At 37.8% G+C, this 14583-nt stretch overlaps 1 protein-coding gene across 5 annotated transcripts in view; it reads left to right on the top strand.

Annotated features, from left to right (window-relative positions):
• ATP11C (ATPase phospholipid transporting 11C) overlaps positions 1-14583 on the top strand; it is a 167102-nt gene that overhangs the window by 75651 nt on the left and 76868 nt on the right. For all 5 annotated transcript variants that reach the window (XM_036840109.1, XM_036840108.1, XM_036840107.1 and 2 more), the window contains exons 3-5: positions 3508-3597; positions 4376-4456; positions 6281-6388. In XM_036840109.1, coding sequence (XP_036696004.1) covers positions 3508-3597; positions 4376-4456; positions 6281-6388 — 279 coding nt within the window. The remainder of the gene's footprint in view (positions 1-3507; positions 3598-4375; positions 4457-6280; positions 6389-14583) is intronic.

Genomic DNA, 14583 nt, shown 5'->3' with positions numbered 1-14583 from the left:
AAGTGAACAGTTATTCAAGCTACAGCTCTGCTTATTTACAACCGGGTGCTTATTTACAACTAATCTTCAAGTTTAGTGATTTTGTTCCATCACATCCAAATCCCAGTAGTTAGAAAAGTCAGTGCTCCTTCTGCTAGCCCCTTCACAACTGGTTGTTAACTTTGTTATTTTAAATAGTTACTACTTCGTTTTTTAGCTGCTCCCCTGTTTTCTCGTGATACACAGAAATATTAGAACAAGTTATTTGGAGCTTTAGCTTCCCCATCAGCATTTTTAAGGCTAAATTGGAAAATTTTTGGACTTTGGGTACAAACAAGTAATGTTCTAAAGCCTCCTTTTGTTTGAATTTTTCAATTTAATAGACTTTCAAAACTGAGGTTCATTTCATACTCCCTCCTTTAAATTAGGAAAGTTATTTATCAAAGTTATATGGTTTTGATTTCAAATTAAATTAGGTGATAGATGTGTGAGGGGGTGACCCACAGTTTTTTCACATCAGAGGCCACATTTGTGTACCAATTATTTAATTCACTATAGAGAAGATGAAAAAATGCATTGCATATACTTGGAAAGCTGGCATTTTTCTGTAGAAACTTTTAAAGCATGTTCTAAATGTCACGGTTGCTTTTTAAGTTTATGGTTGCACATTAAGATAGTATAGGAATCCACTTACTGACTTCTCTGAGCAAGAACTGACTTATGACCAAAAAAAACTCCATTTTCATCATTGTGTATGAAACAAATGCTGTAAACATCTTATTCCTGTGAGTTAACATTGTTTTTGGCTTGTAGCAACTGACTAAGTCTGAGAGTCCACTTTTTAGGTAAACAAGTCAATTTGAACTTGGTAACTTGGTATTAATGTGGCTTTAATTCAATTTCAGTTTTAATTAGAAAACTCTTTTCTTAGTCTGCATCTAGACTAAAGTTCATTCTTTATCTCACAAACAGTGGGAAATAAATGAAGCTTTTAGGCAGGGAGAGGTCATGCGAACAGAACCACATTTTGAAAAGGTCATTCTCATTGGTTTGTGGAAAATGGAATGGAAGGGAACAAAAGTGGAGGCAAGGAGTCCATTTAGGAGGCCAGTGCAGTAATCCAGGTAAGAGATGATGGCTTGGACAACGGTGGTAGCAAATACGGAAAGATGTCCCAGAGATATATGGGAAGCAAAAATAGCAGGACTGGTAAGGAATTTCTTGTAACCGGTGGTTAAAGGTGTCTTCCAAGTATCTGAATAACATGGCTGAGTAGACGTTCTTGTCATTCACTGAAATAGGACATCCTGAAAGAGAACTAGATTTGAGGAACAGAGAGAGGATCATGGGTTCAATCTCCTTTTACATGGCTCTGTGCCTTCTTGCATTGGGTTCTTTACCACGTAAACTCCCTCTAATCTTTCAAGGCTCAGTTCAGAAGTCACCTGCTCTTTGAAGCCTTCTCAAGCTTCTCCTGGGTAGGAAAAAAATCATAACTTCTACTGTATCCCCATAGCATTTTGCTCATGCTAGTTTTATGACATTTACCACATTAAATTGAGTGAATACATGATTGTCTTTTTGACTATAACATAAATTCCTTCTGGGTAGAAAAGCCATATCTTGATCTTTATTGCACCTGCTAAAATCTTTGTTATCTGGACCACTGCCTGGCACACAGTAGGTGCTTGCTGAATTGAACTGAAATGCACTGCACACCAAGTGGGATGACTCTTGTGAGCATAATCTAGTTCTAGTTTTACTAGAAAACTGCATTGAAATAATGTATGCTATATTGCATTTGTATTATAATAAAGAGATGAGAGGTTGAATTTGCTTTTTAGTTAGAGCAGTGGAGGAAATAGCCAAAACACAGGTTTTAATCAAAATTTCTTGTATGCCTTCTACATGCTGAACACTGTTGTAGGTACAGAAGGGAAGTGATCTTATGATATGTATGATATGCTCCCTGACCTCTTAGCAGTTCATGACCTGATATAGGAAAGAAGAGGGCATGTTGCCATAGTTTCCTATAAAGAGAATAACCAGAGTTCCTCAAGGAAGCAGTTCCTTTAGTGAAACACAGGTAAACAAACAGTGGGGGCCTGGAAACAGCAACAAAAAATGTTCTCTTTCAATGTATTAACACCCCACAGAGGACTCTAACAGTCCCTAATGTTTGTTTGTTTAATTAAAAACCCTTTACTTAAGGAACAGAAGGTCAACAAGCTAGAAGCTCAGCTGTTAGCCTGTTGTTGGAGTTTAGTTTGTTGTTTTAGAAAATTGACCTTCAGTTATCAGGACAGTTAAGTGCTGATCTGAACTACGGCTGCTTCAAAGTGACTGGATCTGTGGTTTTGATCCCTTTTATTTTTGGTCACAAGCTGCCTTGGGAATCTGAAAACTGTGGACTCTCTTCTCCCAAGTGATACACATCCACACACAATTATGCACTTCATTTTGAATGGGCTTCCCTGAGGCACTTCTGTGAACCCTGGGGGAAGAACCTTCTAGGTTAGCGGAACCTTGAGCCCATACACCTTTTAAAGAGAGGTTAGTAGTAAATCCCCATCTGTCGTATCATGCTCTACAACTTTGGCTTTTTCAGTCACCTTACCTAATATAATGGACATTTTCTCACATATGGAGACCATTCAAGTATAAATTTAGATCTTTAGGTTAAGAAACATTTCTTTCTTTCTGGTTTCTGGTCTTCTTTATTAAGACATCTAGAAAATCCAACTACTGGTGACTTTAAAATTACCTAGTCCTTGAGCTTGAGGTATCAGTGAGAAGGTCTTTGTGATTTGACAGATGGCCCAAGAGTTTTCTCCACCTGCCCATGTACAATTTAGCATTGAAACCTTTACCTATTACCAGTTACCAAAGCGCAGGGTGGTGTGTTGTTGATTAAAATGAAAGCCCTCTATGACCCAAGGTTATGTGTACACCTCAGCTGTCACAGAGGTGGGAAGCGGTGATAGGGACAGAATTATACTTGTGATGATGATCAAGATTCCAGAGGTTAGCTCAGCCAAAGGAATTAATTAAATTAGTACATTCACTCATCCAACTAATTTATTGTCTACTTTATGTCAGGCATTGTGCTAGGTGTTGGAGAAAAAGTAATAAAAAGACAGATGAGGTCTGCCCTTATAGATCTCATTGCCTATTGAGGGAGGAACTTTAATTAAATTATGCACACATATAATTATTCACTGAAACGAGTGTTATCAGAGAAGTATAGGATGATATGAGAGCAGATAACAGGGAACCTAATTTAGATCGGGTCGGGGAAAGCAAAGCTGTGGGACTAGATGGCCCAATTGGAATGCTCCAAGTGAAAACTTCACTCCTGAAAAGAATGTTTATATACTCTACCTCTAAGTACACGCTTATTCATATGTATGAGGTTTGGGTTTTAACATGCTTTCAAAGTGTTGTGATAATTTGGAATCATGAGTCATTATCATTAGTATTTTTCAAGTTTCCTTTCTAATAATCTTTTTTTTTCTTCTCCCCTTACAGTATACACTTTGGAATTTCCTCCCAAAGAATCTGTTTGAACAGTTTAGAAGAATTGCAAATTTTTATTTTCTCATCATTTTCCTTGTACAGGTAAGAGCTCCATTAGAAACTTAATTTCCTTAACCAAGTTTCAATCCATTTCTAACCTTAAAATGCCCTGTGATTAAAAAGTTGTTTCAGGGCTCAGGGCTTATTATAATAAGACTTGTTAAAGTACTAATATTATATTTTAAGATGCATATGATTTTACATATTTCTAAAGTAGCTCTTTTACTAGAAAACTCTAGTAAAACATCTAGACTAGTCTGCATCTCATACCACATGCTCTCTTGCCGCTGGCTTCCTTTATTTTCTTACAGGTGCCACATGCCCTCCTACCATAGAGACTTCCTATACACCCTTCACTGCACCTGGAAGGCCCTCCCTTCCATCTAGTTAACTTCTATTTACTCTTCAAATCTCAGTGTCTCACTTGTTTTAATGTCTGGTTTTCATTGTAAGCTGCCAGCTCTATGAGGGCAGGGACTTTTCTCCATCTTGTTTAAAATAAAACAGCATCTCTAGAGCCTGGCTGATAATAGCACAGAGGCTGACAGAATGGTGCTCAACAAATAGATGGTAAATGAATGGATGTATTTCAGTCAAGGGGTTAGTTCAAGCTGGGATGAAAACTAAGCCTAAATTTAGAACTATTTTCTTAAACTAACAGCTATGTGGATTGCTTTTGTTTTAATGAAAGTTAACATTCACCCTGCTACCAGAATATGCTTTGTCTGCCTTTCTTTCTGAAATGTTTGTAGCATGTAAGTGCTGCATATGAGTTAATGGCTTATTTTCATTTTACTTTCAATTTCATTTCTTTACCTAGGTCACAGTAGACACACCAACTAGCCCAGTTACCAGTGGACTTCCACTTTTCTTTGTTATAACTGTTACAGCCATCAAACAGGTAAATTTCTAATTTACAATTATAATTGCATTTCAGTGCTGTCTGATTTGAATTTCATTGTCAAAGGTTCTTTTTCACATTTATATAGAGTGGGTATCCTTGATGAATTTAGTTTATATTTGGTTCTTATTGAAAACACATGAAAATGATTGTAAGGTGCATCTTTAATTTCTTTGCTCCTTTCCTCCTATTTGTGTGTCTGGTGGGGGGGCGGAATATAACCCTAAAAGGAGAGTAAGTGGAAGGTGCAGCTCAGTGGGGAAGTGTGAGGTGAATTTTTAATGTGCATTACATTTTTCAATGTGCTATATCTGTCTGAAAAATTCCCATTCTTGTGGACTTTTTAAATTGCTGCCTATAGCAAAGAACTCAAGAGCATACTTGAGTTTCTTACTTTAATTTTGTTGTCTTTCCTGATGCTGCTGAAGGGGGTCGTGGGTAGAAGAGACTTTTATTCTTGTTTCTTGTCAAAGTTCATACCTGTCACGGTTTATGATAGTCCCTTTGAAAAATTCCAGATGAAATTGAAAATGGAAACAGGAAACTGGAGGTGAAGGGGTGGGTTAGCAATGTTTATCATGTAATCGGAGAGTCCATAGGACCTGACAGGTTACAAGGATACTTTTAGACAGTACTTATCAAAAGTACTTTAAAAAGTATCCCCCAAAACTTCCCAACTGTTTGCTTAACAATATTGGGAACATGGTTATGTTTCCTCTTGGGGTTATCTGGTCTTCTATCTTGCTTACCAGGAACTGCAAGAATATTTTATCAAGTGTTTGGTTGCTAAATAAAGACTTTTGGAATGTTATTTCCTTAGGCTGTTAGGATTATTTTCTTTAACATCATAGAATTTCTGGTTCCAAGAATAGCCTGTATGGTTTTCAAAAGCTCTTACTGATTCAGTTTACTCCCAGTACTAGTTCATGTTGGGGCCTTTCTTTCCTCACTGTCATCACAGAAAGTACCATATGAAGTGATAGCCTAACATTGCCATAAAGAAGGACAGAAGAGGAATGAATATATAGCAGCTGAGAAAAAAAGGGGAAGGCGAGCAAGAGATTTTTCACACAGTTAGATTTGAAAAGGTACACTCATTATTATAAAGAAAAAAAGCAAAGTGATGTAAAAAAAGAAGGAGATCATGCTAAAACAAATGAACGTCCTCCATCCTTAGTTCTTTTGGCTTAAATTTACTCTAGACCAAAGGAAGCCCAAAGGAAAATGAACTCTGATTACTTCTAACTCTACAAAATGAACAACAATTTGTATTTTCTTTTGTCACCAAGTCAGTGGAGAAGTTTAACCGTCGTTCTCTAAAACAACAGTTTTAGATAGATACTGTTCCAAAATAATCCTCCTTGCCTTTTCTATTCTCTGTCCCTGGGGAGGAATTATATTTCCTCAGAGATGATCACTCCAACAGTCTACTATACAAGAACATATTTAAGTGATTCGGTCTATAAGAAAATAAAACTTTTTTCAAATTAAAGAGTAGAAAAAATTAACATTAACTTGAATAAGAGCAGAATTAGAAAAATAAATCATAGTCCTTCACAATTGAAGAATGCCTGTGTTTTTATTAATACTTATCTATAGAATGCAGGAACCTTTTAATGCAATAAAGCTATAAAGGATATTTTGAAAGCATATCTTAGTTTTTGCTGCAAAAATTTACAGTGTTGTCTCTTTAGCATTCTGAGTTGAAATTAATACTGTAAGTATAAATACCTGCTGGTGACTCATAGAGGGGGTTATAGAAATTTATTAACAATTTTACTTCATTATGTGAGCTTGATTATGTCCTTATTTTTATCCTTCTAGGGATATGAAGATTGGCTCAGGCACAGAGCTGACAATGAAGTCAACAAGAGCACTGTTTACATTATTGAAAATGCAAAGCGAGTGAGAAAAGAGAGTGAAAAAATCAAGGTATTGTTTTGTAGTTCATTCTTTTTTAAAATTACAGTAAGAACACATCATTTTAAAATGTACAATTCAGTGGCATTTCGTACATTCACAGTGCTGTGCAACCATCAACACTGTCTAGTTCCAGAACATTTTCATCACCCGGAAAGGGAAACCCCCATAGCCATTAAGTAGTCATGCTGCATTCCTCCCTCACCCAGGTCCTGGCAACCACTAATCTCCTTTCTGTCTCTGTGGGTTTACCTATTCTAGATATTTCATATAAATGGAATCATATACTATGTGGCCTTTATGTCTGGCTTCTGTCACTTATTGTTATGTTCTTGAGGTTCATTCATGTTGTGGCATGTATCCGTACTTCATTCCTTTTGATGATTGAATAATACACCATCATATAGCTATACCATATTTTGTTTATCCATTCATCAGTTGATGGACATTTTAGGTTTTTTCTACCTTTTGGCTATTAGGAATATTGGTAGTATGAATATTCATGTACAAGTTTTTGTTTGAACACCTGTTTTCCATTCTTTTGGGTATATACGTAGGAGTAGAATTGCTAGGTCATGTGGTGACTCTATGGTTAACTTTTTCATGAACCACCAAACTGTTTTCCGCAGCAGCTATATACCATTTTATATTCCACCAGCAACGTATGATAGTTCTAAGGTATTGTTATTTTTTAATATCTCAGGCAATTTAATTTTTTATCCAAATTAATCATTGTTTCGTATTACCCAATAAGAGTCCTGTTGATAAAATTTTAGACTTGTCCACATCAAATAATATTTTTTGTTCCCAACAGATTTTATTTTAATTAACAGTAAGCTTTACTTTTTAGAGCAGTTTTAAGTTCACAGCAAAATTGAACAGAAATTATGGAGTTGACATACACCCCTTTCTCCACACAGGTGCAACCTTCCTCATAATCATTATCCCCCACCAGAGTGGCATATTTGTTATAATCAATGAACCTCCAGTGGCACATCATTATAACCCAAAGTCCATAGTTTTGATTAGGGTTCACTCTTGGTGTTACATATTCAGTGAGTCTGAACAAATGTATAATGACCTATACACTATAGTATCATACAGAATCATTTCACTGCCCTAACCATCCTTTGTGCTCTGCCTATTCATCCCTCCCTCCAACCCTGGGTCACCACTCTTCTTTCTACTGTCTCCATAGTTTTGCCTTTTTTCATAGTGTCATGTAGTGAAAACCATACAGTATGTAGCTTTTTCAAATTGGCTTCTTTCACTTAGTAATATGCATTTAAGTTTCCTCCGTCTTTTCATGGCTTGATAGCTCATTTCTTTTTGCACTAAATAATATTTCTTTGTCTAGATGTACCAGTTTATTTATCCATTCACTTACTGAAGGACATCTTGGGTGCTTCCATGTTTTGGCAATTACAAATAAAACTGCTGTAAACATCCATGTGCAGGTTTTTGTGTGGACATAAGATTTCAGTTCATTTTGGTAAATACCAAGTAGTGTGATTACTGGATCATATGGTAAGAGTATGTTTAGTTCACAAGAAACTTCCAGGCTGTCTCCAACATAGCTACCCATTTTGCATTCCCATAAACAGTGAATGAGAGTTCTGTTACTCCATATCCTGGCCAGCATTCGTTGTCACTGTTCTGGATTTTGGCCATTCTGATGGGTGTATAGTGGTATCTCATTTTTGTCTTAATTTGCAATTCCCTAATGACATATGGCGTTGAACATATTTTCATATGCTTACTTGCCATTTGAATATCTTCTTTAATGAGGTATCTATTAGGTCTTTTGCCCATTTTTTTATCAGATTGTTCATTTTCATGTTGTTGAGTTTTAATAGTTTTTTTTTTTTTGGTATATTTTGGATAACAGTCCTTTTTCAGATGGGTCTTTTACAAATATTTTATCCTAGTCTTAAGGTATTATTTATTTATTTTTATTTTATTGTGTTATTGGGATAAAAAACACAATACTAAATTTACCATCTTAACCATTTTTTAAAATATTTATTTATTTATTTATTTATTTATTTATTTATTTATTTTTGGCTGCATTGGGTCTTTGTTGCTGCGTGTGGGCTTCTCATTGTGGTGGCTTCTCTTGCTGTGGAGCACGGGCTTTAGGTGCACGGGCTTCATTAGTTGTGGCTCACTGGCTTAAGTAGTTGTGGCTCACGGGCTCTAGAGCCGCAGGCTCAGTAGTTGTGGCTCACGGGCTTAGTTGCTGCGCGGCATGTGGGATCTTCCTGGACCAGGGCTCGAACTGTGTCCCCTGCACTGGCAGGCGGATTCTTAACCACTGCGCTGGCAGAGAAGCCCTTAACCATTTTTTAAGTATACAGTTCAGTAGTGTTAAGTATATTCACATTGTTGTACAGCAAACCTCTAGCCCTTGGTACACACTTTTCTATTTTCTGTTTCTATTACTTGGACTACTTTAGAGAGATACTTCCTGTGAGAGGGAACGTATGGTATCTGTCCTTTTGTGACTGGTTTATTTCGCTTAGCATAATGTCTTCAAGGTTCATTTATGTTGTGGCATATGACAGGATTTCCCCTTTTTTAAGGCTATGTAATACTCCATTGTATGTATATACCACCCTTTCTTTATCAGTTAATCTGTTGATGGACGTTTGGCTTCCTTCTACCTCTTGGCCATGTGAATAATGCTGCAGTGAACACAGATATACAAATAACTTTTCAAGATCTTGCTTTGAATTATGTTAGATATATACCCAGAAGTAGAATTTCTGGATCGTATGGTAATTCTATTTTTAATTTGTGCAGGAACCTCCACACTGTTTTCCATAATGGATGCACCATTTTACGTTAGCGTCTAGACTACACAAGGGTTTCAACTTTTCCCTGTCCTCTTGATCACTTGTTTTTTTCTGTTCTTTTGGTAGTGGGCATCCTGATGGGTATGAAATGATACCTTGTTTTGGTTTGGATTTTCATTTCCCTAATGATTAGTGATGTTGAGCATCTTTTCATGTGCCTATTGGCTATTTATATATCTTCTTTGGAGAAATGTCTATTCAAGTCCTTTGCCCATTTTTTAATCAGGGTATTTGTTTGTTGTTGAGTTGTAGAAGTTCCTTATATTTTCTGGATATTAACCCCTCATCAGATATATGATTGGCAAATATTTTCTCCTATTCTGTAGGTTGCCTTTTCACTGTTGATTGTTTACTTTGGTCATGTATTCTCATTTTCTAATTTTGATCTTTGTCCGGTGCTTTTGGTGTCATGTCCAAGAAGTCATTGCCAAGTCCAATGTCCTGAAGCTTTTTCTCCATGTTCTTCTGGGAGTCTAATGGGTTCAGGTCTCACATTTAGGTCTTTCATTCATTTCAAGTTAATTTTTGTATATGATGTAAGAATCCAACTCTATTCATACTTTTGCATATAGATACCCATTTTTTCTAAAACCATTTGTTGAAGAGACTGTCATTTCCCTATTGAATGGTCTTGGCATCCTTGTTGAAAATCATTTGGCCCTATGTGCAAGAGTTTATTTCTCGGTTCTCTATTCATTGGCTTATGTATCTGTCTTTATGCCAGTCTTAATTTCTGTTGCTTTGTAGTATGTTTTGAAATCTGGGAATGTGAGACCTCCAAGTTTGTTCTTCCTTTTCAAGATTGTTTTGGCTACTCAGGGTCCCTTGAGATTTCATATGAATTTTAGGATTTTTTTTTCTATTTCTGAAACAAATGCCATTACATTTTGATAGGAAGTCCATTGAGTCGTAGATCACTTTGGAGAGTATAGCCTTTTTTTTTTTTTTTTTTTTTTTTTTTTTTTAATTTATTTATTCATTTATTTATTTATGGCTGTGTTGGGTCTTCGTTTCTGTGCCAGGGCTTTCTCTAGTTGCGGCGAGCGGGGGCCACTCTTCATCGCGGTGCACGGGCCTCTCACTGTTGCAGCCTCTCTTGTTGTGGAGCACAGGCTCCAGACGCGCAGGCTCAGTAGTTGTGGCTCACGGGCCTAGTTGCTCTGCAGCATATGGGATCCTCCCAGACCAGGGCTCGAACCCGTGTCCCCTGTATTGGCAGGCAGATTCCCAACCACTGCGCCACCAGGGAAGCCCCTAGCCTTTTTTTTTTTTTTTAACATCTTTATTGAAGTATAATTGCCTTACAATGGTGTGTTAGCTTCTGCTTTATAACAAAGTGAATCAGTTATACATATACAATATGTTCCCATTTCTCTTCCCTCTTGCATCTCCCTCCCTCCCACCCTCCCCATCCCACCCCTCTAGGTGGTCACAAAGCACCGAGCTGATCTCCCTGTGCTATGTGGCTGCTTCCCACTAGCTATCTATTTTACATTTGGTAGTGTATATATGTCCATGACACTCTCTTACCCTGTCACATCTCACCCCACCCCCTCCCCATATCCTCAAGTCCATTCTCTAGTAGGTCTGTGTCTTTATTCCCGTCTTGCCACTAGGTTCTTCATGGCCTTTTTTTTTTTTTTCCTTAGATTCCGTATATATGTGTTAGCATACTGTATTTGTTTTTCTCTTTCTGACTTACTTCACTCTGTATGACAGACTCTAACTTTTTTTTTTTTTTAATTTTTAAAATTTTTGCCTGCATTGGATCTTTGTTGCTGTGTGCCGGCTTTCTCTTTTTATGGCAAGTGGCGGCTACTCTTCGTTGTGGTACGTGGGCTTCTCATTACGGAGGCTTCTCTTGTTGCGGAGCACGGGCTCTAGGCACGGGGGCTTCAGTAGTTGTGGTGTGCGGCTCAGTAGTTGTGGCATGCAGGCTCTAGAGCGCAGGCCTCAGTAGTTGTGGCGCACGGGCTTAGTTGCTCCGCAGCATCTGGGATCTTCCCAGACCAGGGCTCAAACCTGTGTCCCCTGCATTGGCAGGTGGATTCTTAACCACTGCGCCCCTTGGATAGTAAGGGGCAAGTAAACATTTTAACAGTATTAAGTCTTTCAATCCATGAACATGAAATGTCTTTCCATTTATTTGTATTATCTTTGATTTCTTTTAGCAGTGCTTTTGTAACTTTCAGTGTACAACTCTTTAACTTCTTTGTTTGAGTTTGTTGCTAAGAATTTTATCGTTTTTGATGCTATTGTAAATGATATTCTTAATTTCCTTCTTGGACTGGTCATTGTTAGTATATAGACATGCATCTGATTTTTGAGTATTGATTTTATATCCTGCAACTTTGCTGAATTCGTTTGTTCTAACTTTTCTTTTGTTGGTGGAATCTTTAGGTTTTATATATAATATGTCATCTGCAAACCAGGATAATTTTACTTCTTTTCCAGTTTGTATACCTTTTTTGTTTCTTGTCTAATTGTTCCATCGAGAACTTCCAGTAGAGTGATCAATGGTAGTGCTGGAGTAGACATCCTTCCTTTGTTTCTGATTTTAGAGGTAAAGCTTTCAGTCTTTCCCCGTTGAGTATGATGTTAGCTGTGGACTTTTATTATGTTGAGGTCATTTCCTTCTCTTCCTATTTTATTAAGTGTTTTTATCATGAAAGGGTGTTTTGTTTTGTTATTTTATTTTTTTATTTTTGGCTGCGTTGGGTCTTCGTTGCTGCGCGCAGGCTTTCTCTAGTTGTGGCGAGCGGGGTCTACTCTTCATTGCGGTGTGCGGGCTTCTCTTGTTGCGGAGCACAGGCTCTAGGCTCATGGGCTTCAGTAGTTGTGGCACGCGGGCTCTAGAGCGCAGGCTCAGTAGTTGTGGCGCACGGGCTTAGTTGCTCCACGGCATGTGGGATCTTCCTGGACCAGGGCTCGAACCCGTGTCCCCTGCATTGGCAGGTGGATTCTTAACCACTGTGCCACCAGGAAAGCCCATGAAAGGGTGTTGAATTATGCCAAATGCCTTTTCTGCATTGATTGAGATGATCATGCAACACGTTGTTTATGTGTTGCATTACATTGATTGATCTTCATATATATATCCTTGGATCCCAATGATAAATCCCATTTGGTCATGGTGTATGATCATTTTAGTGTGCTGTTGATTTTGATTTGGTAGTATTCTAAGATTTTTTGTATCAGTATTCGTTGAGGAAATTGGTCTGTAGTTTTCTTGTAGTGTCTTTTTCTGGTGATGGTATCAGGGTAATGCTGGCCTCATAGAATAAGTTTGGGGGTGTTCCCCCCTCTTTGATTCTTTAGAAGAATTGGGAAGAATTGTTAGTTCTTCTTTAAATGCTTGGTAGAATTCTCCAGTGAAGTCATCTGATCCTGGGCTTTTCTTCTGTTTTTGCCTGGGCTTTTCTTCTGTTTTTGATTCCTGCTTCAATCTTCTCATTAGTTTTGGATCTACTCAGATTTTTTATTTCTTCGTGATTCAGTTTTAGTAGGTTGTATGTTTCTAGGTATTTATCTATTGGCATATAATTGTAGTAGTCTCTTATAATCCTTTTTATTTCTCTGCCATCAGTTGTGATGTCTTCTCTTTCATTAGCTGTTTGCGTCTCTCTTTTTTTCTTAGTCTAGCTAAGGGTTTGTCAATTTTGTTAATCTTCTAATTTTGTTAGTCTTCCAAAATTGTTTGTCAATTTTGTATTATTTTTAAAAGAATGTTTCTATATGAATATGGATTAAATTATAGAACCTAATGGGAATCAAATCCTCCAGAACAAGGGAACAAGATGTATGGAACAGAAAGAGAAGAAGGTAGGTGAAAATACCATTCCAGAATGATTCAGGGCTGTGGTATGAATTCATACAAAATAATACTCTCCTCCCTATATTTTTATCACGTATTATCACTGCTGAATTATTTATTAAATACCCGGAATTCCAGGCATAAGTTGTCCATATCCCCAGCAATAAGTAAATTATCTTGCATCTTCTTGTAGTAATGATGGGAGGAAGGCTACAGAGTGGGAGGGTTACCCAAGTTTGACATAAGATGTCTTTCTTCCACTCTTTTTTCTTTTCTCTGTTCTCTGCATCCCAGAGGAGAGGACCTTGTGATGAACTAGAGTGGTTAGGAGCTGAAGTTTCCAAACCAGTCGTAGAAACTCAGCTTTTTGTTCATATAAGAACCAAAGGCAGCATAAGTGATTCATAGCATTAAATCTGTTGCTCCCAGGGCACGAAGTAAAATTGCAAAGCAAGTAAAAGTCTCCCACAACTCTCCTTTTCTCTCCTTTCCTCTTTCTGTTTTTGCTGTCACCCCCACTGCCTTAGAAGGACCCCCATCTTCCAACTTTCCTCACCAGGCTACTTTTCCTTGAGGCTGACCTCAACCAGGTATAATCTGAATTACATGAGTTGATGCTGTTGTGTGAAATGCTATTTGATTGAGCCCTTTCTGGAGTATTTGTGTGTGGAAAGAGATGCCTATAAACTAGAAGTGTCCAAGTGTTTGATTGCTTGGCTGGGGAGTGTGGGGACTCTTGTTAAGCAGGAGAGTGACTTATTCTGTATCCTCAGTGCATTGGGAATTTTTTGAAGGGTTTTTCAAAGCTAGGGGGTGACTTGATCTTACTTTTTAAGAAAAGGCAACTCTGGAGAGTGAGCACAGTAGAGGCATGAGCAAAAGTAGAATGAGGGAAACCCGTTAGGTGGCTACTGCCGTAGTATAAGCAAATGATGATAAGAGCTTATATTAGAATGATAGTGGAAGAGATAATAACAGTAAAAATAGTTGTTAACATTTATATGTTACATAAATATGCCAGGCACTCCCTTTTACATTCTATTAACTCATTTAATCCTTACTTTACAACAGTCCTATGAAATAGGTACTTTTGTTATCCCCTCTTTACAAATGATGAAACTGAGGCATAGGGTAGTTAAGAAACTTGTCCACAACTAGTAAGTGGGAAAGCTGGGATTTGAACTGAAGCAAGTCTGGGTATGGCATCCATGCTCGTAAGCACAACTTTGTCCCTCCTGTCTCGTGATCAAAATAAATGTATGTATTCAGGATGTTTTTTGGAGGTAAAGTGTGGACTTACTGATGTATTCCATGTAGGGAGGGAGAAAAAGAGCAAAATAGAATAAAGATAGCCTCCTTGATTTTGGCCTGAGCAACTAGGTGCATTAAATAGTGCTATTAAACAAAATGCTGGTGCTAGGGGCTCCCCTGGTGGCGCAGTGGTTAAGAATCCGCCTGCCAATGCAAGGGACACGGGTTCGAGCCCTGGTCCGGGAAGATCCCACATGCCGCAGAGCAACTAAGCCCGTGCGCCACAA

The sequence above is a fragment of the Balaenoptera musculus genome, chromosome X (assembly GCF_009873245.2).
Source record: "Balaenoptera musculus isolate JJ_BM4_2016_0621 chromosome X, mBalMus1.pri.v3, whole genome shotgun sequence".
NCBI lineage: Eukaryota > Metazoa > Chordata > Mammalia > Artiodactyla > Balaenopteridae > Balaenoptera > Balaenoptera musculus.
Note: the sequence above shows the minus strand (reverse complement) of the source record. Positions and strands in the feature narration are given on the sequence as shown.